At 44.1% G+C, this 23,778-nt stretch overlaps 2 protein-coding genes across 2 annotated transcripts in view; one reads left to right on the forward strand and one right to left on the reverse strand.

Moving 5' to 3' along the window:
• Nucleotides 1-23,778, reverse strand: part of LOC141192458 (uncharacterized) — a 118,461-nt gene that overhangs the window by 53,172 nt on the left and 41,511 nt on the right. The gene's annotated exons all lie outside the window — the stretch shown is intronic.
• The window catches only part of LOC141192457 (uncharacterized), a 39,030-nt gene that overhangs the window by 12,481 nt on the left and 2,771 nt on the right, over nucleotides 1-23,778 (forward strand). The window contains exons 2-6 of the mRNA XM_073661990.1: nucleotides 13,383-13,532; nucleotides 13,662-13,841; nucleotides 13,925-14,048; nucleotides 14,132-14,229; nucleotides 14,428-14,518. Of these exons, the coding sequence (XP_073518091.1) occupies nucleotides 13,455-13,532; nucleotides 13,662-13,841; nucleotides 13,925-14,048; nucleotides 14,132-14,229; nucleotides 14,428-14,518 (571 nt within the window). The 5' untranslated portion in view covers nucleotides 13,383-13,454. The remainder of the gene's footprint in view (nucleotides 1-13,382; nucleotides 13,533-13,661; nucleotides 13,842-13,924; nucleotides 14,049-14,131; nucleotides 14,230-14,427; nucleotides 14,519-23,778) is intronic.

The raw sequence follows: 23,778 nt of genomic DNA on the forward strand, positions 1-23,778 counted from the left end.
CTCTAAATAACTAAGATGTTGCCAAAAAACCTATCGGAAGCTTCCAAACACATGATATATGTAGCATCGGTGTCTCTGGTTCCTGCTCGGTAGAGACGTCGATCCACTCACCACCGCGGCTACGGTCCGGTGTCCCCTGCTAAATCCTCTTGTCTCACTGCAGCGTCTTCCCAGGGTGCGTGCCCCGCGCACATATCCCCGGGCACTGTACTTAGGGCCCGCGCGCTCCCTCCCTCGGAAAGGGGCCGCGTGCCCCGTCCTAAAAAGTCACCGGCCAATGGCCAGAGGACTGCCCCTATTTAGGGCACCTCCTCCAAAACGGACGTGCCTGTGCAAAGTTGTGGTTTGTGTTCTAAACACTCTCTCCAGCCCTCAGATCCCAGTGCTGCCTGCCTATCAGCCGTGTCCGCCTGTCAGTCTGCCAGCCAAGCCTGCCCATTTACCTGCATTGTATATCAGCCGTGCTCTTCTGTCGTGCCTGTCGGCTTTGGCTATCAGTCCCGTGGGAGTCGCCTGCTCTCCCTCGAGGTCGGTCCCAGTGTGGCACCTGGTCCACCTTCCCGGTCCCTCCTTGGTTCACGGAGTCGATTAAGCCACCGTGTAGCCAGGGTCGGTCTGGGTAGGCACTTAGTTACGCCTCTCTGGTCCCTCCTCGTATCTCAGCACAGAGGTTCCACCACCTGGACCCGTAACAATATGATCATATGGGCAGTCCAAAATTGTTTAAAGGCATAGTAATCTTAGTGTATGTAAACTTTTGACTTTGCAGTAAGTAATAAATATGCCTTAAAACATTCTCTCATTATTCTGGCATTTGACAAATATTAAATATTATGGAAATACTAATTGACCTAAAACAGGAAAGGTTTATTCTGATTTCATTTCAGATATTGAGAAAAACATGCATACAGAGAAGGAAATAATTATTTGATCCCTTGCTGTTTTTGTAAGTTTGCCCACTGACAAAGACATGAACAATCTGTAATTTTAAGGGTAGGTTAATTTTAACATTGAGAGATAGAATATCCAAAAAAAAAATCAAGAAAATCACATTATATAAATTAGATAAATTTATTTTAATTTTGCAGTGACAAATAAGTATTTGATTCCTCTGGCAAACAACACTTGGTGGCAAAACCCTTGTTGGAAAGCACAGCAGTCAGACGTTTTTTGTAGTTGATGATGAGGGTTGTGCACATGTAAGGAGGAATTTTGGTCCACTCCTCCTTGCAGATCATCTCTAAATCATTCAGATTTTGAGGCTGTCGCTTGGCAACTCGAAGCTTCAACTCCCTCCATAAGTTTTCTATGAGATTAAGGTCTGGAGACTGGCTTGGCAACTCCATGACCTTAATGTGCTTCTTTTTGAGCCACTCCTTTGTTGCCTTGGCTGTATGTTTTGGGTCATTGTCTTAATGGAAGACCCAGCCATGACCCATTTTTAATATCCTGGCGGAGGGAAGGAGGTTGTCACTCAGGATTTTACTGCACATTTCTCCATCCATTCTCCCATTGATGCAGTGAAGTAGTCCTGCGCCCTTAGCAGAGAAACACCCCCAAAACATAATGTTTCCACCTCCATGCTTGACAGTGGGGACGGTGTTCTTTGGGTCATAGGCAGCATTTCTCTTCCTCCAAACACGGCGAGTTGAGTTAATGCCAAAGAGCTCAATTTTTGTCTCATCTGACCACAGCACCTTGTCCCAATAACTCGCAGAATCATCCAGGTGTTCATTGTGCAGGCCTGTCTGAAGTTTGCCGTGTGCCTTCTTGATCAGGGGGACCTTATGGGCACTGCTGGATTTTTTAAGCCTTTAAGGTGTAATGTGTTACCAATGGTTTTGTTGGTGACTGTGGTCCCAGCTGCCTTGAGATCATTAACAAGTTCCCCTGTGTAGTTTTAGGCTGATCTCTCACCTTCCTCATGATCAGGGATACCTCACGAGGTTAGATTTTGAATGGTGCCCCAGATAGATGTCGATTGACAGTCATTTTGTATTTCTTCCATTTTCTTACTGTTGCACCAACAGTTGTCTCTTTCTCACCCAGCGTCTTACTTATGGTTTTGTAGCCCATTCTAGCTTTGTGCAGGTCTATGATCTTGTCCCTGACATCCTTAGACGGCTCTTTGGTTTTGCCCATGTTGTAGAGGTTAGAGTCTGACTGATTAATTGAGTCTGTGGACAGGAGTCTTTTATACAGGTGACTATGTAAGAAAGCTGTATTTAATGCAGGTAACGAGTTGATTAGGAGCGTCTAACTGGTCTGTAGGAGCCAGAACTCATATTGGTTTGTAGGGGATCAAAACAACCAATAACCGAAAGGCTCAAATATTATAGCATAGGTGTATCAGAAATTCAAAAAAACACAAAGAACATATAGTATACACCCTAAAATGTAACTCTTAATAGATATTTTAAAAGATAGTATCAATAAATCAAGGATAATCAGATAAAAGTATGGGGGAGGGATAGCAGTGGGATAGCACAAATGGCATTCAAACTCGCCCTATAGGGCCCTAAGGGAGGAATGCCCTACCTGACAGCGGAGTAATCACCCTAATGTGTCCCCGCTCCACGGAGGCTGTCCCTTACCTGTCCCTAAAGTACCCCTATACAGACATAAAAAACAAAAACCAAAGGCATCCCAATAATAGGAGACCAAACCGTCATTTCATAAAAATTAATGTGCTGTAAACGTAGAAAAAAACATGCATCAGTTATGATCAGGTGGGTATAGGATATCGGTAGTTCTCCATAAATATAATCAAAATAACTTATTGCAAAAACATCACCATCAATCAGTGTCAGTATGTCCCACAATATCAATATTATAGTTGTGATCAGATGGAAATAGAGGAAAACCCTATATCCCTATCTATAAATTTCTTACTGGAAAACTATAGGTCATAAAGAAAATTAGACTACAGATAACTTCTGTTAGTCTCTAATACAGTGCTGTGCAAATTAATTGGGACAAAGCATTTTTTAAGTAAAATCGTCAGTTGGTTACCAGTCAGTGATTCAAACCAGTTTTAACTGCTTTGAACATATGTTTTGGGGCTTTTTTACAGCTGATGGTACAGGGAGCTTATTTCCTGTTGATGGTATGATGAATTCATCCAATACATAGTCGTTTTAAAACGTTTTATTGTGCCATTCATACGTAAATTTGAAGGGACATTCCAACAAGATTTGGCTCCATGCCACAATTCCAAGTGTGTGAAGAAATTCCTGGAAGAAAATAAAGTAAAAGTGCTAGACTGGCCTGGCAATTCACCAGACTTAAATCCTATAGAAAATTTGTGGAGCATTGTGAAAAGACGTCTTGGCAAAATGGACTGTACAACCAAAGTACGCATGATAAACAGTGCCATACAAGTGTTGTTCCATGATGAAGAATTGAAGAATTTACGCAAAAATTTGGTAGAATCAATGCCAAAACACATTGAAAATCTCATATCTGCTAAAGGACGACATATTTCTTACTAAAATTAGTATGTAACAGTGCATTATAACATTTTCTTATTAAAAACTCAATGTGTTTTTTTGCTTTGTCCCAATTAATTTGCACAGTACTGTATCTTTGAAAAAGTTTCTTTATGACATACGGCGTACTGGGCTTACAATATATATCTCCATGACCATTCATGATATGTCCCTTAAATTCCCCCCTTTTGTTTTAGTGACCGTTGCTATTATATACACTATTTACCAGTTATCTCTCAAAGAACATTCTTATGTTTAGTATTGTGACTTTATTTGACTCTCATTTGGGGTGTTATAATTTGTTTTCTTTTCAGCGTTTGGTATAGCTTTCAATGTAATGTACCTCATCCTTTCTTGGGATAGCGGTCCCTATTTGAGTACTGGTGGCACGCATTTGCATTCCACTGAGATCGCGCGGCGGAAGTGACGTCTTTTGTTTGCCGCGGGCGGAAGTACTGGTGACACGCATTTGCGGTTCACCGAGATCGCGCTGCGGAAGTGACGTTTTTTCCATTGCCGCATGCAAAAGCTACAAGCGGTTAGTTTCTGCTGGAACGCACTCAGCTTTCCAGTGGTACCTCGCGACGGAGACCTTCCACCTGCGCCGGACACAGTTAACAGCTGTTTCAGCTCTAACCTAATACAGGGGGTTTATTAAGACTGATGAGTCGCCGGGTCTCCTGGCATGGTGACTCACCAGATGGGACATACTCATTTTTCCATTCAGCCCGATCTATTATGGTGTACTCCTGTGACTGTCCCCTGATGAGCCCCGACTGGGACTTTGACATATATTGGGATTATGAACCAACTGGCATCAGATAAGTCTGCAATTTAGCAGTTTGTTAATATATGATGGTTGTGACATGAATTTATTGAGAACACTGGTGAATACTGGTGGCCACTATATGACTGTTTGAGTGATCTACAGGTATCGTTCGGTCACTGTTTGTAATAATTGAGACGCATTAAAAGTTGGCTATCTCAAATTTTCTTTATGACCTATGGTGATCCAGTAAGAAATTTGACCTATAGTTTTCCAGTAAGAAATTTATAGATAGAGCAACTATAATATTGATATTGTGGGACATACTGACACTGATTGATGGTGATGTTTTTGCAATAAGTTATTTTGATTATATTTATGGAGCACTACTGATATCCTATACCCTCCTGATCGTAACTGATGCATGTTTTTTTTCTACGTTTACAGCATATTAATTTTTTATGATACGACTGTTTGGTCTCCTGTTATTGGGATGCCTTTTGGTTTTTGTTTTTGTTTTTTATGTCTGTAAAGTGCAATATTACTCAAAAAAGTAGTAAAAGGTGGGGTAACTGAATACTGCTCACCTTGCAGAAGTCTTGAGATTAAGCATTAGATAGTGATATGACTCCTGTGACTTACAGAGTCTTCATTTGGCTTGTAGCACACTTTGCCAGGAAAATCAGGTCTCCATATAGGAATATCCTTGCAGAAGTCTTGAAATTCACATACCAATAGAACTTTTGAGGCTTATGGAGTCTTTATTTGGCATGCAGCACGCTTTACCAGAAGAATCAGGCTACCATATAGGAAGATCCTGTTAAGGCAGTTAACCAAATAGGTGTGTTCTGGTTAAAGTATTGCGGCGCTTCCAGATAAGATCCAGTAGGTTTTTTCATCCAGAATTTATTTTTCAAAAGAATATAAAATATAGAATAGCAAGATACAACGCGTTTCGAGTCATTGCAGAGTCTTCCTCAGGTATAATTTTATAATCATATATCTAGAACTACCCTTCCTTAAATACACCTCTAAACTGAAAAGGTGAAAGAGTGACCTGCCTGGTTCCTTAATCACGTTAATTGAACAAGTTTGTGCGAATAATTGGTGTGACAGTCTGAATTTGTATCTGCTCTAGTAAAAACCGTTAAAAAGTGCCAACATATTTGAAAATGTAAATAATATATATAAAATAAAATACAAATAACAAAGAAAGGATCATACATTTTCTATTCTATCATTTAAACCATCTGGATGTAAACACCGCATACGATAAATCCAGGAGGATTCTTTTCTATTTAATATTTGAGTTCTATTCTGAGTGGAGGTTGGTATATGTGCTACAGGAGTTATTTGTACTTGGAATTTCCATCCGTGGGTATGCAATAAGTGACGTGATAGGCTGTGAGTTAAAAGTCCTATTTTAGCCTTATAGCGATTGTCCACTAAGGCGGTTTTGAAGTTTTCTAGTAGTACGACCTACATATTGTAGGCCGCATTTACAGGTGATAATGAATATAACATAAATGATGTTTTTTTGTACTGTAGGTATATTGATGACTTAGTCATCCTGTGGAAGGGTGATCAGAAAACGGCAGAACAACTTGTTCATGAACTGAATCATAACACATGGGGTATTCATTTTTCATGTAGTATGAGTACAAATAAAATTAATTTTTTAGACTTAGAAATCAGTTTTTAAAAAAACTCAATAATAACAAAATCATTTTTTAAGCCAGTAGATTCAAATTGATATCTGGAATTCAACAGTGCACATTTTCACAAATGGAAAACAAATATTCCCTATAGCCAATTTCTACATATAAGGAAAAATAATACATTATTAGAGGATTATAATACACAAGCAAAAATCCTCATAGACAGGTTTTAAAATAAAAAAATACCCGAATAAACTAATTTCTGCAGCATATGAAATCAATAGGAAGAAAATACAGAAGGATTGCCTTATGGCTATGAGTAATTAGGTAAAACCAGAAATAGATATCTCCTCACAAGAGAATAAATATAAATTTAATTTTATTACAGCTTTTAATAAGGAAAATGCCAGTATTAGAAAAATACTTGGCAAACATTGGCATATTCTGCAACAAGATCCTCTCCTAAGAGAATCCCTACCTGACCATCCGGGGATTACCGTATTTTTCGGACTATAAGACGCACCGGACCATAAGACGCACTTAGGTTTTAGAGGAGGAAAATAAAAAAATAAAAATTGAAGCAAAAAATGTGGTAATGATGCACTTTTAAGGGGGAGGGGGTCTTCTGCTGACACTGGTTTAGGGGTAATGTCCCCCAATTCTGATAATATCCCCCATCCTGGTATATATGCCGCCCCCCTTCCTTTTATATGTGGTCCCCATCCCCATCCTGGTATGTGTAACGGGTCTGGGAGGCGGAACCTCTGAGCTACTATACAAGGGGGCGGTCCTTGTAAGGGAGCGGGTGGCAACCAGGGAAGACGGGCTGGAGGACTCAGCAGGTGAACGGGACAGTCTCTGAGTGAACGGGACAGTCTCTGAGTGAACGGGCTGGAGGTCACGGCAAGTGACCGAGGCAGTCTCTGGATGAACGGGCTGGTGGTCACGGCAAGTGACCGGGGCAGTCTCTAGGTATAGGGTTGGTACGACCTGTGGCGGCTGAAGATAGACGTGAGCTCCCAGGTGAGCAGGCGAGAGTCTCTGGATGAACGGGTGGTCACAGCATGTGACGGCGGAGCCTCCAGGAAGACCAGCAGACAGGCAACAGATGAGCGCTCCCAGGTGAGCGGGCAGAAGTCTCTGGACAGGCGGGTGGTCACAGCACGTGACGGCAGAGCCTCCGGGTAGGCAAGCAGACAGGTAGCAGATGAGCGCTCCCAGGTGAGCGGGCAGAAGTCTCTGGACAGGCAGATGGTCACAGCACGTGACGGCGGAGCCTCCAGGTAGGCTAGCAGACAGGTAGCAGATGAGCGCTCCCAGGTGAGCGGGCAGGAGTCACTGGACAGGCAGGTGGTCACAGCACGTGACGGCGGAGCCTCCTGGTAGGCTAGCAGGCAGGTAGCAGATGTGCGCTCCCAGGTGAGCGGGCAAGCTGGTCCATAGACAGACTGACAGGAGTTGGAAGGCAGACCGTCGGACCTCAGGCAAGCAGGCAGGTAGCTGAAGTGCGCTCCCAGGTGAGCGGGCAGGCTGGTCCTTAGACAGACTGACAGGATTAGTAAGGCAGACCGTCGGACCTCAAACTAGCAGGCAGGTAACAAGTAATCAGGCAGGATTCTGGCAGGTAACTGGCAGGAAACTGGCAACGGGACCTGAGGGCTGAAGCACAGGTGAGACACAGGTGCAAACAACATTGCTCGGGCACCTCCATTTTGGAGGAGGTGCCTTATATATGGTAAAGTCCTCCGGCCATTGGCCGGGGACTCCTTAGGACGGCGCGCGCGGCCCCTTTAAGAGGGAGGGAGAGCGCGCGCGCGCGCCCTAAGCACAGTGGCCGGGAAGGAGCGCGCGCTGCAGGCAGAGCGGGAGAGGGACGCCGGGCACGGAGCAGAGCGGTGAGGGGAACAGCGTCCCTGCCTACCAGAGGGCAGGGACGCCGGCACTACAGTATGCCTGGCATCCCTCCATCCTGGTATGCATGGCACCCTTCATACCTATCCTGGTATGCATGACACCCATCATACCCAATCCTGGTATGCATGGCACCCATCATACCCAATCCTGGTATGCATGGCACCCCTCATCCCTGTCCTGGTGTGCATGGCACCCCTCATCCCTGTCCTGGTATGCATGGCACCCCTCATCCCTGTCCTGGTATGCATGGCACCCCTAATCCCTGTCCTGGTATGCATGGCACCCCTCATCCCTGTCCTGGTATGCATGGCACCCCTCATCCCTGTCCTGGTATGCATGGGCCCCCTAATCCCCATCAGGCTGCACATTTAAAAAAATAAACACTCCTACTCACCTCTCTTCTCTCCTCCAGCGCTGCGTCCGGTCTGCCTGCACTGATCTCTCCATGTGAGCCACGCATGATGTCACTGCCATGCGCGGCTCACATGGAGAGATCAGCTGCCGGAAGTCACTGCTCCCCACGCCAGGACTGTGTGCGCGGGGAGCAGTGACTTCACTCTCCTTCATAGCCGGCACACAGCGGAGCCGCGCTGCGGCTGCTGCCGGCTGTCTCCTGTGCACGCTCATTAAAGGGCATGAATATTCACCCCCTCCCCACGCCCATAGGCATGGAGAGAGGTTGAATATTCATGCCCTTTAACAGCGGGCACAGGAGATAGCCGGCAGTAGCCGCAGCGCGGCTACACTGTATACCGCTATTAAGAAGCATGAATACTCAGTGCTCCCCACGCCTCATGGGCGTGGGGAGCAGTGAATATTCATTTTCTTTAGCAGCGGGGACAGTGTAGGCTGCAGCGGGCTCCTCCACCGATACCGCTCCCCCCCACACCCCACATAAATATACACCCATTGTACACCCATATACAACATTCTGACTATAAGACGCACTCCCCATTTTCCTCCAAATTTTTGGAGGAAAAAAATACGTCTTATGGTCCGAAAAATACGGTACCTTTCGAAGGGGAAAAACCATTCGGAATCTGATAGCTCCTAGCAGACTTAAAAATATTCCTATTCAGTTTGAACAAAGAGGAACTAATACAGCTATAACAGTGGGAGTGGGAGTATTTAAATGTAGAAAGAAACTCTGCTGTTGCTGTAGATGTATTACACATGGCTGTAAGGAGATTATATCTTACAGTACAGGTGAAAAGTTTTTAATTAAACAACATCTTTCTTGTCAAACAGTCTATGTTATATACATTATCACCTGTAAATGCGGCCTACAATATGTAGGTCGTACTACTAGAAAACTTCAAAACCACCTTACTGGACATCGCTATAACGCTAAAATAGGACTTTTAACACACAGCCTATCACGTCACTTATTGCATACCCACAGAGGGAAATTCCAAGTACAAATAACTCCTGTAGAACATATACCAGCCTCCACTCAGAATAGAACTCAAATATTAAATAGAAAAGAATCTTTCTGGATTTATCGTATGCGGTGTTTATATCCTGATGGTTTAAATGATAGAATAGAATATGTATGATCCTTTCTTTATTTTTTTTTATTTTTTTTTTATATATATATTATTTACATTTTTAAATATGTTGGCACTTTTTAACTGTTTTTACTAGAGCAGATACAAATTCAGACTGTCACACCAATTATTCGCACAAACTTGTTAAATTAACGTGATTAAGGAACCAGGCGAGTCACTCTTTCACCTTTTCAGTTTAGAGGGGTATTTAAGGAAGGATAGCTCTAGATATACGATTATAAAATTCTACCTGAGGAAGACTCTGCAATGAGCCGAAACGCGTTGTATCTTGCTATTCTATATTTTATATTCTTATGAAAAATAAATTCTGGATGAAAAAACCTACTGGATCTTATCTGGAAGCGCCGCAATACTTTATCCAGAACACACCTATTTGAATAAGGGCCTATAGGGTGAGTTTGAATGCCATTTGTGCTATCCCACTGCTATCCCTCCCCCATACTTTTATCTGGATTATTGTCCTTGATTTATTGATACTATCTTTTAAAATATCTATTAACAGTTACATTTTAGGGTGTATACTTTATGTTCTTTGTGTTTTTTTTTGTAGGGGATCAAATACTTATTTCTTACTGCAAAATGAAAATGTATCTAATTTATACAATGTGATTTTCTTGATTTTATATGGATAGTCTCTCTCTCAATGTTAAAATTAACCTACCCTTAAAATTATAGACTGTTCATGTCTTTGTCAGTGGGCAAACTTACAAAAACAGCAAGGGATCACAAGGGCTTCTGAGGTACAGCCAGCAGTGAGTGGGGTCACCATTGTTGAGGGTGCCAATCTCCGCAGCTAGGCAGTATCAGCTTTGTTTAGGTGCGGGATAGGGTTAGGTAGTGACTGTACCAATTATTCAGCAGCATCATTGTTTACATCTATTTATATACATCCACAACAAGCCATTCAGCTTGTAATTTTGCTAGTTTTAAGAACATACAGTACAGACCAAAAGTTTGGACACACCTCATTTAAAGATTTTTTTTGTATTTTCATGACTATGAAAATTGTACATTCACACTGAAGGCATCAAAACTATGAATTAACACATGTGGAATTATATACTTAACAAAAAAGTGTGAAACAACTGAAAATATGTCTTATATTCTAGGTTCTTCAAAGTAGCCACCTTTTGCTTTGATGACTGCTTTGCACACTCTTGGCATTCTCTTGATGAGCTTCAAGAGGTAGTCACCGGAAATGGTCTTCCAACAATCTTGAAGGAGTTCCCAGAGATGCTTGGCACTTGTTGGCCCTTTTGCCTTCACTCTGCGGTCGAGCTCACCCCAAACCATCTCGATTGGGTTCAGGTCTGGTGATTGTGGAGGCCAGGTCATCTGGCATAGCACCCCATCACTCTCCTTCTTGGTCAAATAGCCCTTACACAGCCTGGAGGTGTGTCTGGGTCATTGTCCTGTTGAAAAATAAATGATGGTCCAACTAAACGCAAACCGGATGGAATAGCATGCCGCTGCAAGATGCTGTGGTAGCCATGCTGGTTCAGTATGCCTTCAATTTTGAATAAATCCCCAACAGTGTCACCAGCAAAGCACACCATCACACCTCCTCCTCCATGCTTCATGGTGGGAACCAGGCATGTAGAGTCCATCCATTCACCTTTTCTGCGTCGCACAAAGACATGGTGGTGGGAACCAAAGATCTCAAATTTGGACTCATCAGACCAAAGCATAGATTTCCACTGGTCTAATGTCCATTCCTTGTGTTCTTTAGCCCAAACAAGTCTCTTCTGCTTGTTGCCTGTCCTAAGCAGTGGTTTCCTAGCAGCTGTTTTACCATGAAGGCCTGCTGCACGAAGTCTCCTCTTAACAGTTGTTGAAGAGATGTGTCTGCTGCTAGAACTCTGTGTGGCATTGACCTGGTCTCTAATCTGAGCTGCTGTTAACCTGCGATTTCTGAGGCTGCAGACAGGGATAAACTTATCCTCAGAAGCAGAGGTGACTCTTGGTCTTCCTTTCCCTATGCGGTCTTCATGTGAGCCAGTTTCTTTGTAGCGCTTGATGGTTTTTGCAACTGCACTTGGGGAGAGTTTCAAGTGCTGCTTTTTTCTTGCCATAATACAAATTCTAACAGTCTATTCAGACTTTTCAGAGATTTTTACCACATCATAGTTGGATAGTTAGAGGCGTATCATCCATAGCGGCAGCCCACCCTGCCACTATGGTGCCCATGAGAAAAACAAGAATTTGAGCTTGGTTTAAGTTGGTATACATGCAGCACATAAATGTATGTTTACTATGGCCATAAATCAGAAAAAAAAATACAAGAAGAAAAATGATCATAAACCCTGCTGTAAATAAATAAATAAAAAGCAAAAGTGCATTTAAATAAAATAGGGTTCTTAAGAATACTGTTTTTGATCAAAAATAGCATGAAACCTATCCCAACCATGGCAAGGTGAACCTATTAGGGATAGTCCTACTCTGTTTAATATTAAAAACTTTACTATATGTCAAAGCCTCAAACTTCTGTGTGTGAATCAGACATGAGATCTAACGTGATAGAAGATTACAGTGCAGGGAAGACGGGAAACATTCATATAGATGGCCGATGGAGATGTAGTCAGTGAAGAACTCTGGCCAGATATGTTTCTAGAGCCGTAGTAGACGATGAAGATGTCCTCATGATGAAGTAGTTATTCCTCATATCACGTGTAATGAAAATCTCCTGCAGTATTGATAATGTCCATTACAGTGTTGGTAAATGAGACGAGAATTGGCTTTATGGAAGATGAGTCTATGAGAAACGTGATCAGCTACAGACTCCGAGGAAGAAACTGCTTGTTGTCTGTGGCCTAAAATGTATAGGTTTTATTACTAGATGTAAAGCAGAAAACTAAATACTGTAAAATAATATATCTCCTCATATGTTTCTGTGGCATCCCGGTACCCGTTCTACTGCTGCTAAATGAGATAGTTGTAGTGTGATAGTAGACTTGTTCCACTGTGGGCACTGTGAGTTAGGGGATATAATACATTGCATTGTAAATTGGACTTTCCTGCCATCTACTGGCCAATATGTGTATATGAAAGGCAAGTGATTATTCTCCTCACAATAAGCTGCCATAGACACGGCTGGGAGGAGTCTCTCAGCTCAGGGCTCGCACACTGACTGAGCACTGGTACAAATCAGTAGTGGGGGGTTCAAGCTGCCTAACGAAGATATAGGAGACAGACACTATTTCTCACAGAAGAGTTTCCATGCCAGTCCACGCTGGGGGACATTTTTCTCCACATAATCTCCTTCACAAAACACAAGGCTCTTCCAGTCAGGAGAGATACCGCTGTTCGTGTGCTCTCCTGCACGCTGGTTATCCTGTTTGCTTCTAGCCGGGACCAGATCCACGTGGCTGCCACACCATCGACTACCCCCTGCGAAAGGGAACGGTGGGCTAAAAACTGTGAGCACACCCAGACTTTAGTGTGTTTCCACGGAGAGCCAATCTGTGAAGGTCCCTCCATCAGTGTAATATTTCTTAGACTGCGCATAGCATTTCCTCTACTAGCAAGTCAAGAGAACTCTGCTCCAGCCGCCCTGAGAGGCCATAACCTCGCTTGTCTCATGTGGAGAGAACCATTACTTTCATATGCACAAAATACTGTAACCTTTGCCTTCAAGAGAGACTGTACCCCGTTACCTCCTTCAGTAAAATTGTTATATTTTACAAGTTCACCTGCGTGTCTGGCTGCGTGTGATTGCACAAACATCACGGGCACTCCAAACTTGCACCCAGACACCACAACTACAGGAGTGCCCCCTGGGGGTCCTATACCATCCACAAGTGCCACCTCCCGCTTTTGACAATTGCTGTGGACACTAGGGAAGTGTTTAGGGGTCCATAAACCCACTTCAACTACTGTGACATCATTATCTGTTGCCTTTGAGACTACATTTCCCCTTATTATCTCCAGTAATTGTATTATTACGCAGGATTTTTATGATGTTACATCGGCTCATCATCTTCTCATTCAGGTCTCTACAATATCAGATTCTCTCAGTGAAGATCTTCTATATAAGAGAATTTTCCTGATTTACCCATCAAACATGGATATGGACAGAGACAAGATGGCTGAGAGGATATTACACCTCACCCTAGAGATCCTCTTCCGGCTTACTGGAGAGGTGAGAGATTCTGATGACGTCACATTACATTATTCTTATCTATGGGAATAACAGATGGACAGAACTGGAGAGGTGAGGACTCTGGAAATGTCTGTAGTGAGATTTATTAATGTGTCTCTCCATAACCAGGATTATACAGTAGTGAAGAAGACCTCTAGTGAGCGCTGTCAGGACCCTGTGTCTGAGGGATGGGGAAGACCCCTGAGCCCAATCACAGGACCTCCACCTCACCCCCTGATACATGAGGACATCAATGACCAGAAGATCCTAGAACTCACCTACAAGATGATTGAGCTGCTGACTGGAGAGGTGACACTGCTGGGAATGCTGGGACATTATACAGTAAAGCTATGAAGGGATTGGGGTGATGACGCCATCATTGTATGTGTCAGGTTCCTATAAGGGGTCAGGATGTCGCTGTCTATTTCTCCATGGAGGAGTGGGAGTATTTAGAAGGACACAAAGATCTGTACAAGGACGTCATGATGGAGGTTCCCCAGCCCCTCACATCACCAGGTAATAGACAGGACTAAATACACACGGCCTATGATTATCTGTATGTAAAACATGAATTCAGTCCCTGTATGTGTTTCCTCCAGATCTATCCAGTAAGAGGACAACACCAGAGAGATGTCCCCGTCCTCTTCTTCCGCAGGACTGTAAACAAGAGGATCCCAATGTTCCTCAGGATCATCAGGTAGATGGAGAGAAGGTATCATGAGATCTCCCCTATGATGTGTAGACGTCTGTGAAGGTCTTGTGTTCAGTATTGTTTTATCCACCAGTATTATATGTTTTATACTTGTGTAATGAGGACAGTGGAGATGGCAGGATTAGAGATGATCATAGATGGGACTTCTCCATCTGTCTGTGACTTTTACAATATTTGTTTCAGGGTGAAGATCTGACCCATATTAATACTACAGAGACATATGTGAGGGGTGATGAGCGGTGTAAAGAGGAGATTCCTACATATGACTACCCAGGTGAGTAGTGACCACTAAATGCACAGAAGTCACAGATTCATCTCAGTCACCGGCTGTGGTTGCTTTATCGGTGGTGTAGTCCGGCCGTATTACAGTCGTGTGATCACCATTTTGCCTCTAGACAACAACATTCTCCTCCACCAAAAACTATTCAAATAATTTTGGACATTGAAAGCCCTTTTCTATAGAACTTACAACCTCAACAATCCACCTCGCTGACCATTACCTGCCCAGATCTGTAAACTACAAAAAATAAAATAAATAAATAAAAAGATTATTATTATTAACTACAAAACCAAATGACAGCGTACGTAGAATGTGCTGACAAGTTAGAAAATCACTTGAAGAAAAATATGATGGTTCTGTTAGAGAAAGCGGAGGGTAATGATGCTGTTGGCTTCCTAGATCCCTAATATCTTATTGGATGAATCCACCCTCTCTCCTTTCTGTGCTGCTGAATGTGCTCATATGGTCCCTACAAGACCAGGTCCAGTCTTTCTGGACAAACTTCACTTTTATTATCGACAACATTAAATGTCCAGTGAGGGACAAGTGTGAATTTCTGTACAATAACAGCAGAGTTTCCCTTTATCCTGACTTTTCAATTTCTTTTAAAACTCATATTTCTTCTTGAAACTCATCTGACAGAAAATATTTGCCCTTACCATAGTTTAGGTTGCCAAGAGCCACCGAGCACCATACTCTAATTACCCCAGAGAAGTTTCACCACTAGTTACTCATTTTTTACTGATGAAGACTGTTGAGTTTGGTCATTTCAGTAGATGTGTTGTTGTCTATACTCAGTTTTTGACTGCAGTAGTTAGTGCCCAAAATACTCCTGATTTAACCCCTTCCCACAGCCAGTTTTGTGTTCCTAATCAGGCCCCATTTTTTCAAATCTGATGTGTGTCACTTTATGTGGTGATAACTTTGGAATTCTTCACAAAGGATAATAGGAAACAAATGGATCTTACAAATTATTTTGCATCTTCTCTTTATTCCGACAATACCCTATATACGGTTGTACACTACTGTCTGGGCACATGGCAGGTTAAGAAGGGAAGGAGCGACATTTAGCTGTTTGAATGCTGATCTTGGTGGATTAGTTTGCAGACACAAAGTATCGTGGTCACTTGGTAGCTCAAAAGATGGCCACCACGAACAGGTTTGGCACTATCTACTCTGTTGCTTTGCTCATCATTCTTTAACCCCTCTACATGGATCTGGAGTTACACATAGACCCCCAGGCTTGGGCCATGGTGTTACCTGTTCTATGGTGTGAGATGCCAAGAAGAATAGTCAGGTAGTTGGGACAGAACCAGGAAGGCAGAGAAAATACAAAATCAGAAGACACAAGTAAACGGGCCGAGGTCACAACAGGAAACAAATGCACAAGCCGGGAGCTGAGCACAGAGGACTGAACCAGAGGAGAACAAGGCTGGATCTGGCAGCTTCCGGCAATATGCTTCCAGCTTTAGTAGGGTGCGGTGCTTTCCAAATGGCTGAAGCAGGGAGCAGATTACTCCAGCTTGACAGCACACACACCCATACTGCCAGACTGGATGGTACTACTGATCCCAGCAACCCTAATCTTACTGGCTGGACAAGTCCTGCACCGCCCAGAGCTTCTGGTTCTGACGTCTCCTCCATCACCAGCACCGCCTGCAGAATGAATAAGGCGGCTCCTGGTGACAGAAGCAGACATCGCAGGAGCAGGTCCCAGAGGAGATGGGACACACCATTTGCAGAAGCCCTAATATGACATAATAACAGAAAACCAGAGCAGTAATAATCTTTATTTTTTTTATATATATATAGCGCCAACATATTCATCATCGCTGTCCCCATTGGGGCTCACAATCTAAATTCCCTATCAGTAGTATGTCTTTGAAGTGTGGGAGGAAACCAGAGAAACACGGGGAGAACATACAAACTCCTTGCAGATGTTGTCCTTGGTGGGATTTGAGCCCAGGACCCCAGCACTGCAAGGCTGCAGTACGAACCACTGAGCTATCGTGCTGCCCTAAGCCGGGCAGCACGGTGAAATCCACATAAAGTGACTCCATTGCTCCATTGTGTAATTTTAATTCCCTCAGGGAATTAATCTAAAGGGGTAGTGACTATTTTGAGTCTACCGGCACTTTCCGGAAATTAGCACGCAGTGGATGTTAGAGAGTGAAAATTGCAATTATGCCATTTTATTGCCCAACACATAGTGCCCAGATTGTGCTCCAGGGGAGACACACACCGTAAATTAAGTGGGTTCTTCTCACTAAAGTAATGCCAAATGGATGCTAAATGTGCTTTGGCCACACTGCAAGGCTCAGAAGCAAGGGGGAGATTTGACTTTGGGAGATCGGATATAGCTGGATTGGGTTATGGAAGCCATGTTGCTTTTCAAGAGCCTTTATGGAAACCTCTGTTTTTTCCCTTCTTCCATGAGAGCACCACCTGAGAGAGGGTATCCGCCCACCAAGGGTACACGCGGGAGTGCAGTGGTATTATGCACCCCGTGGCTGAGCGCGCCAGCAAGTGGGACTTCCGGGGCTGCGCACATGCAGGGCACGTTTCAAGAGGTTCCGGCGCGCCCTGCTGATGTAGCGTGCCGGGACCAGGACTACACACGCGCAGGGCGCATGTCAGTTTCTGGCGCACCCTGCTGACGTTGCGCGCCGAAATGCTGGGCCATGGGGCTGCGCACACGCAGGGCACGTGTCAGGAAGTGACACGCCCTGCGGCAAGAGCCGCAGTCACCAGAGCAGCAGCAGCAGGGGCCACCAAAGCAGCCTCAGCAGCAACAGCAGCTCAATCAAGGCCACAGCAGTGGCAGTCGGACAAGCGGCAGCAAGACCAGCCGGAGGAGCAGGGCAGGTCGCGAGTCCACCACCTCCAGCCGGGAGCAATCATATGCATTGATCCAGCCTTAATCTCCGGTACCCTGAACGGCAGAGTAGTGAGTGATCTACGTGAAAGTTCACCATAGTAGATGGGTCCCTTTTTTTTCTATGTATTTTTTCTACTAGGAAACCCCCAAAAAGTGTAGTGCCAAGAGGAATAACAAGGAGTGTGCGCTGTGCGGGGTTAATTTTCCCAGCATACTAAAAAGCTTAGCCCGAGTTGTATCCGAGAAACCATATCACAGGAAACACCTAATTTTGCTATGGATTTAAAATCTTTAGTCCAGACGGAGGTTAGGGACTCCCTAAAGACGTTGGCTACACGTAAAAAGAGTAGGAAGCTGAGACGTCATACATCAGACTCAGAAGAATCTGTAGTATTCCAGGGCAAGGGGAAGTCTATTTCCTCTCCTACCTACTCGTCATCCTCATAATCATCATCTTCCTCAGTTAGCGATACAGGAGGTAGGCCGTGTTTTCCAGTGCAAAACACGGATAAGCTGATTAAAGCCATCAGAACAACTATGGGCATAGCCGATACCAAGACCTCTAGGACTGTTCAGAACATCATGTTTGGGGGTCTTGATCAGAAGAAGAGGCGCACATTCCCCGTCAATGAGAGGATCGTTCATCGACAGGGAATGGAAAAGACCTGATAGGAGAGGGCAGTTACCATCACCTTCAAAGAGAAGATACCCGTTTGAGGAAGAAGAGTCAACCAGGTGAGATAAAACCCCAAAAATTGACGTGACAGTATCAAAATTCTCTAAAAAAAAATCCACCCTGCCGTTTGAGGATTTAGGAGCTTTCAAAGATCCTCTTGATAAAAAAGCGGAAACCTTATTAAAACAAACCTGGGAGTGACCAGCGGGAGCATTGAAACTGGCAGTCGCAGCCACTTGCACAGCCAGGTAAATGATGGTCTGGTTGCAGCAGCTAGAAGACCAGATTAAAGGGGACATTCCAAGGGAAAAAATCCTGGCCTGTCTTCCGCTAATGCAGGGGGCGGCTGCCTTCCTCGCGGACGCGTCGGCAGATTCGGTAAGGCTGGCCGCCAGATCAGTGAATTTATCCAACGCAGCTCGCAGAGCTCTGTGGCTCAAGAGCTGGTCAGGTGATGTACAGTCTAAGATGAAACTGTGTTCAATCCCGTGTGAAGGGGAGTTTCTTTTTGGCTAAGCTCTGGATGACATACTGGATAAAGCCGCAGATAAGAAACACTGGTTTTCCAGTGTGTTGATGCCTCAGTACAAGACTTCCTTTCGTAAAAGGAAGTATAGCATAGGTACATTTTCCAGAGACCAGGGCAGATGGAAGGTCAAGGAGTGGAGGCTTCATGTTCGGAGGCCCTTCCTCTGAGAACAGAAAAACCCCTAAGTGATGGGCCTCCGCAGGTAGGAGGCAGACTGTCCCACTTCTGCCTACCTGGGAAAAAATTACATCCAGTGCCTGGATATTAGGGATTATAAAGACAGGACTAAGACTGGAATTCAGATCCATTCCCCTGCAGACGTTCATGATTTCTTCTCCCAGGATGCCCAGAGAGCAAACAGCCCTGGAGCAAGAGGTATTAAACTTAGTGGAAAAGAAGGTTCTGAGAGAGACTAATAAGCGAGCAGGGGAAAGGATTCTATTCGCCCCTTTTTCTGATAAAGAAGCCGGATGGCTCCTTTAGGATCATAATCAACTTGAAGGGCCTAAACAACTTTCTAATCTACAGACCCTTCAAGATGAAATCTATAGTAGAGACCAAAAGTTTGGACACACCTTCTCATTTAAAGATTTTTCTGTATTTTCATGACTATGAAAATTGTACATTCACACTGAAGGCATCAAAACTATGTATTAACACATGTGGAATTATATACTTAACAAAAAAGTGTGAAATAACTGAAAATATGTCTTATATTCTAGGTTCTTCAAAGTACCCACCTTTTGCTTTGATGACTGCTTTGCACACTCTTGGCATTCTCTTGATGAGCTTCAAGAGGTAGTCACCGGAAATGGTCTTCCAACAATCTTGAAGGAGTTCCCAGAGATGCTTAGCACTTGTTGGCCCTTTTGCCTTCACTCTGCGGTCCAGCTCACCCCAAACCATCTTGATTGGGTTCAGGTCTGGTGACTGTGGAGGCCAGGTCATCTGGCGTAGCACCCCATCGCTCTCCTTCTTGGTCACATAGCCCTTACACAGCCTGGAGGTGTGTTTGGGGTCATTGTCCTGTTGAAAAATAAATGATGGTCCAACTAAACGCAAACCGGATGGAATAGCATGCCACTGCAAGATGCTGTGGTAGCCATGCTGGTTCAGTATGCCTTCAATTTTGAATAATTCCCCAACAGTGTCACCAGCAAAGCACCCCCACACCATCACACCTCCTCCATGCTTCACGGTGGGAAACAGGCATCTAGAGTCCATCCGTTCACCTTTTCTGCGTCGCACAAAGACACGGTAGTTGGAACCAAAGATCTCAAATTTGGACTCATCAGACCAAAGCACAGATTTCCACTGGTCTAATGTCCATTCCTTGTGTTCTTTAGCCCAAACAAGTCTCTTCTGCTTGTTGCCTGTCCTTAGCAGTGGTTTCCTAGCAGCTATTTTACCATGAAGGCCTGCTGCACAAAGTCTCCTCTTAACAGTTGTTGTAGAGATGTGTCTGCTGCTAGAACTCTGTGTGGCATTGACCTGGTCTCTAATCTGAGCTGCTGTTAACCTGCGATTTCTGAGGGTGGTGACTTGGATAAACTTATCCTCAGAAGCAGAGGTGGTCTTCCTTTCCTGGGGCGGTCCTCATGTGAGCCAGTTTCTTTGTAGCGCTTGATGGTTTTTGCAACTGAACTTGGGGACACTTTCAAAGTTTTCCCATTTTTTCAGACTGACTGACCTTCATTTCTTAAAGTAATGATGGCCACTCGTTTTTCTCTACTTAGCTGCTTTTTTTCTTGTCATAATACAAATTCTAACAGTCTATTCAGTAGGACTATCAGCTGTGTATCCACCAGACTTCTGCACAACACAACTGATGGTCCCAACCCCATTTATAAGGCAAGAAATCCCACTTATTAAACCTGACAGGGCACACCTGTGAAGTGAAAACCATTTCCGGTGACTACCACTTGAAGCTCATCAAGAGAATGCCAAGAGTGTGCAAAGCAGTCATCAAAGCAAAAGGTGGCTACTTGGAAGAACCTAGAATATAAGACATATTTTCAGTAGTTTCATACTTTTTTGTTAAGTATATAATTCCACATGTGTTAATTCATAGTTTTGATGCCTTCAGTGTGAATGTACAATTTTCATAGTCATGAAAATACAGAAAAATCTTTAAATGAGAAGGTGTGTCCAAACTTTTGGTCTGTACTGTATAATATCAGCCATAAAGATGTTGTTCCCGGGTTGTTATATGAGTGTCCTCGACCTGAAGGACGCCTATTACCACGTCCCAATCCATACAGGATACCAGCAGTATCTGAGAGTAGCTGTGTATATCCTCAATCATGTGAGGCAATTTCAGTTCACAGCTCTGTCCTTTGGCCTCTCCATGGCTCCAAGAATCTTTACGAAGATCATTCTGGAGGTAATGGCGCATTTGAGAGAACAAGATACTCTAGTTGTCCCTTACCTGGATGACTTCTTGGTAGTATGCAAATCAAGAGAGCATTGAAAACTCGCATTGACAAGAGTCAGAGCCAGCCTGATCAATCTTGAATGGATACTGAATCTAGAGAAGTCAAGCCTGGAGCCTTGGACGGTTCCGTCTTTTTTAGGGCTTATCTTGGACTCAGAGGGATAGACTTGTCTGCTACCGGAAGACAAGAAAAACAGAATTACGTCCCTAGCCTCAGGAGTAGTCAGGAATCCATCCATGACCCTAAGGAAAGCAATGTCTCTTTTAGGTACAATGACATCATGTATCCCAGCAGTCCCGTGGGCTCAGATACACTCCCGATATCTGCAGCAAGATATACTAGCAGCGGAGAAACAACTCAGGGGACACTTGGACAGGAAGATGACACTTTCCAATACAGCCATCATCTCAATCGCATGGTGGCTGGATTGGGAGAACCTGTCACAGAGAGGTCTTTGGTCATATTAGGTCAGGGACATAATTACAGAGTACTCAAGCTGAGATGGCTGGGAGCACATCTGGGAGATCGTGTAATACAAGGAGTCTGGTCGGACAGCGAGAAAGCCTTCTCCTCAAAACATGAAGGAGCTGTCGGCGGTAAATAGTGCAGTGATGAAGTTCAATTCCCAACTACAGGGACAACACATCCGAATTATGTCAGACAACAGTCACCTATTTCAATCATCAGGGGGGCACGAGATCCCGACCTCTCCTGTTAGTGAAAGAGCAGATTCTACAGTTTGCAGAACAACATGAATTTATGCTCTCAGCTCTGCATATAAGAGGCAAAGAAAACTAAAGATCAGATTTTTTCTGTCACCCATGACTGCACAACGAGAGAGGGGATCCGCCCTTCAAGGACAGGAAACCTTCAAGATAAAAAGGGCGGCTTTCTGCTGCGATCCAGCCTGTCATGTCAATGTAGCAGAGCTGAAGCCGTCCTGGGAACCATGGAAAGGTAAGGATGAGGTTGGTTTATTATTTTACTTTTATTGCAGAAGACATTGGCTTCAGCTGGAATGGGCGTACTGGTAAGTATGGTTTAATTTAGAACAATAAAGAATTGTGTCTTTATTTCAATTAAAGGACTTTATTCTGGGTGTTTGTGTTTTTTTTTAACTTTGACTATGGGGTTAGTAATGGGGGTGTCTTATAGACGCCTCTCCATTACTTACCTGGGCTTGATGTCAGATGGCCTTATAAGCTGACATCAACCCCAACCCTATTACCCCACTGCCACCGCTACAGGGCAGTGGGAACAGCGAGGCTAAGTGCCAGAATTGGCGCATCCTATGGATGCGCCATTTCTGGGGTGGCTGACTGCTGGTGTTTCTAGCTTGGGAGGGGGCCAATATTCATGGCACCCTTCCTGGGCTATTAATATCAGCCCCCAGCTGTTTATCTAGCCTTTTATAGCTATTAAAATAGGGGGGACCCCACGTCATTTTTTTTTTTTGGGTCCCCCATTTTAATAGCTAGTACAGGCTAGGTATTCAGCTGGGGGCTGATATTAGTAGCCTGGGAAGCTCCGTGGGTATTACCCCCTTCCCAGGCTTCAAACATCTGCCCCAGCCGTCTGCTTAACCTCCGCTAGAGACTAAAATTACGGGGAACCCCACGTCAATTTTTTTTTTAATAAATCCTTTATTTTAACACTAAATGACAAGTACAGTAACCAACACTGTCACTGTACTTATTATATATGTGACTGATATGTTTCTATCTATCTAATCTATGTGTGATGCTCTATTCTTTCTGTTCTAAATTGTCGGGTACCGGTGTATGCCGCTGCTGAATTGCCGGCTTTTCATGTTTCACTGTGAGCACTTTTCCCATCAATTTGGGCAATCACTGTAATGCCACAACCACCATGGCTGTGACATTACAGTGAGTGGCAGACAATCCCTGCATGATTGGTGCTCTAAATAGCGCCAAACATGCAGGCTGGGGACCCCAGCTCCTGCTCGAGCATCTCGAGTACTGAGATGCTCGGGCGAGTACCAAGCAGTGGCGAGCATGCTCGCTCATCACTAATAACAGTATTACTGTGAAAAAATCCAGTTACGCTTTTGGTGCACGAACAGTTATCGAACATAACCTCGAACAGCCGAATTTTTTGCAAATCGTTCGTGTTCGTCGAACGACTCGAACACCGCCCAAAACAGCTTGAATTTGAGATTGGCGAACAGTTTGAGTCTAACACCGCTCATCTCTACTTTTCGCAAACAAACGAAACAGAAAAACAAAGATCTTCTGCTCCTTAAATCCAACAGAAAGACCCTATGCAGTAGATGCATTACAAATACCCTGGAGCTTTGGCCTAGCCTATGCTTTCCCCCCCGTTAATGTTAATGCCAACGATTTTGAGGAAGATCCGGGAGGAACAGGCAAGGGTCATACTAATCTCCCCATTCTGGCCCAAGAGACCCTGGTTCACCTGGATAAAGAGGATGTCCCAGTCAGATCCATGGGTCCTTCCAGATGCTCCAGATCTCCTTAAGCAAGGCCCAGTCTTCCATCCTCAGAGGTCAGGCATTTGATGGCCTGGAGTTTGAAAGGTCGTTACTAATCCAGGAAGGGTTTTCTCCAGGTCTAGTCACTACTCTGCTCAAAAGCAGGAAGCCTGTGAGGACTAAGATCTATGGTAGGACATGGGCAAAATTCCTATCTATTTTGGCGCACTCTGCTAAGGTTAAAATTCCTATTAAAGCTATTCTGGAATTTCTTCAAAGTGTCT

This window comes from Phyllobates terribilis, unplaced genomic scaffold (genome assembly GCF_046119375.1).
Source record: "Phyllobates terribilis strain yellow unplaced genomic scaffold, ASM4611937v1 Scaffold_61__1_contigs__length_8056638, whole genome shotgun sequence".
In the NCBI taxonomy this organism is placed as follows: Eukaryota; Metazoa; Chordata; class Amphibia; order Anura; family Dendrobatidae; genus Phyllobates; species Phyllobates terribilis.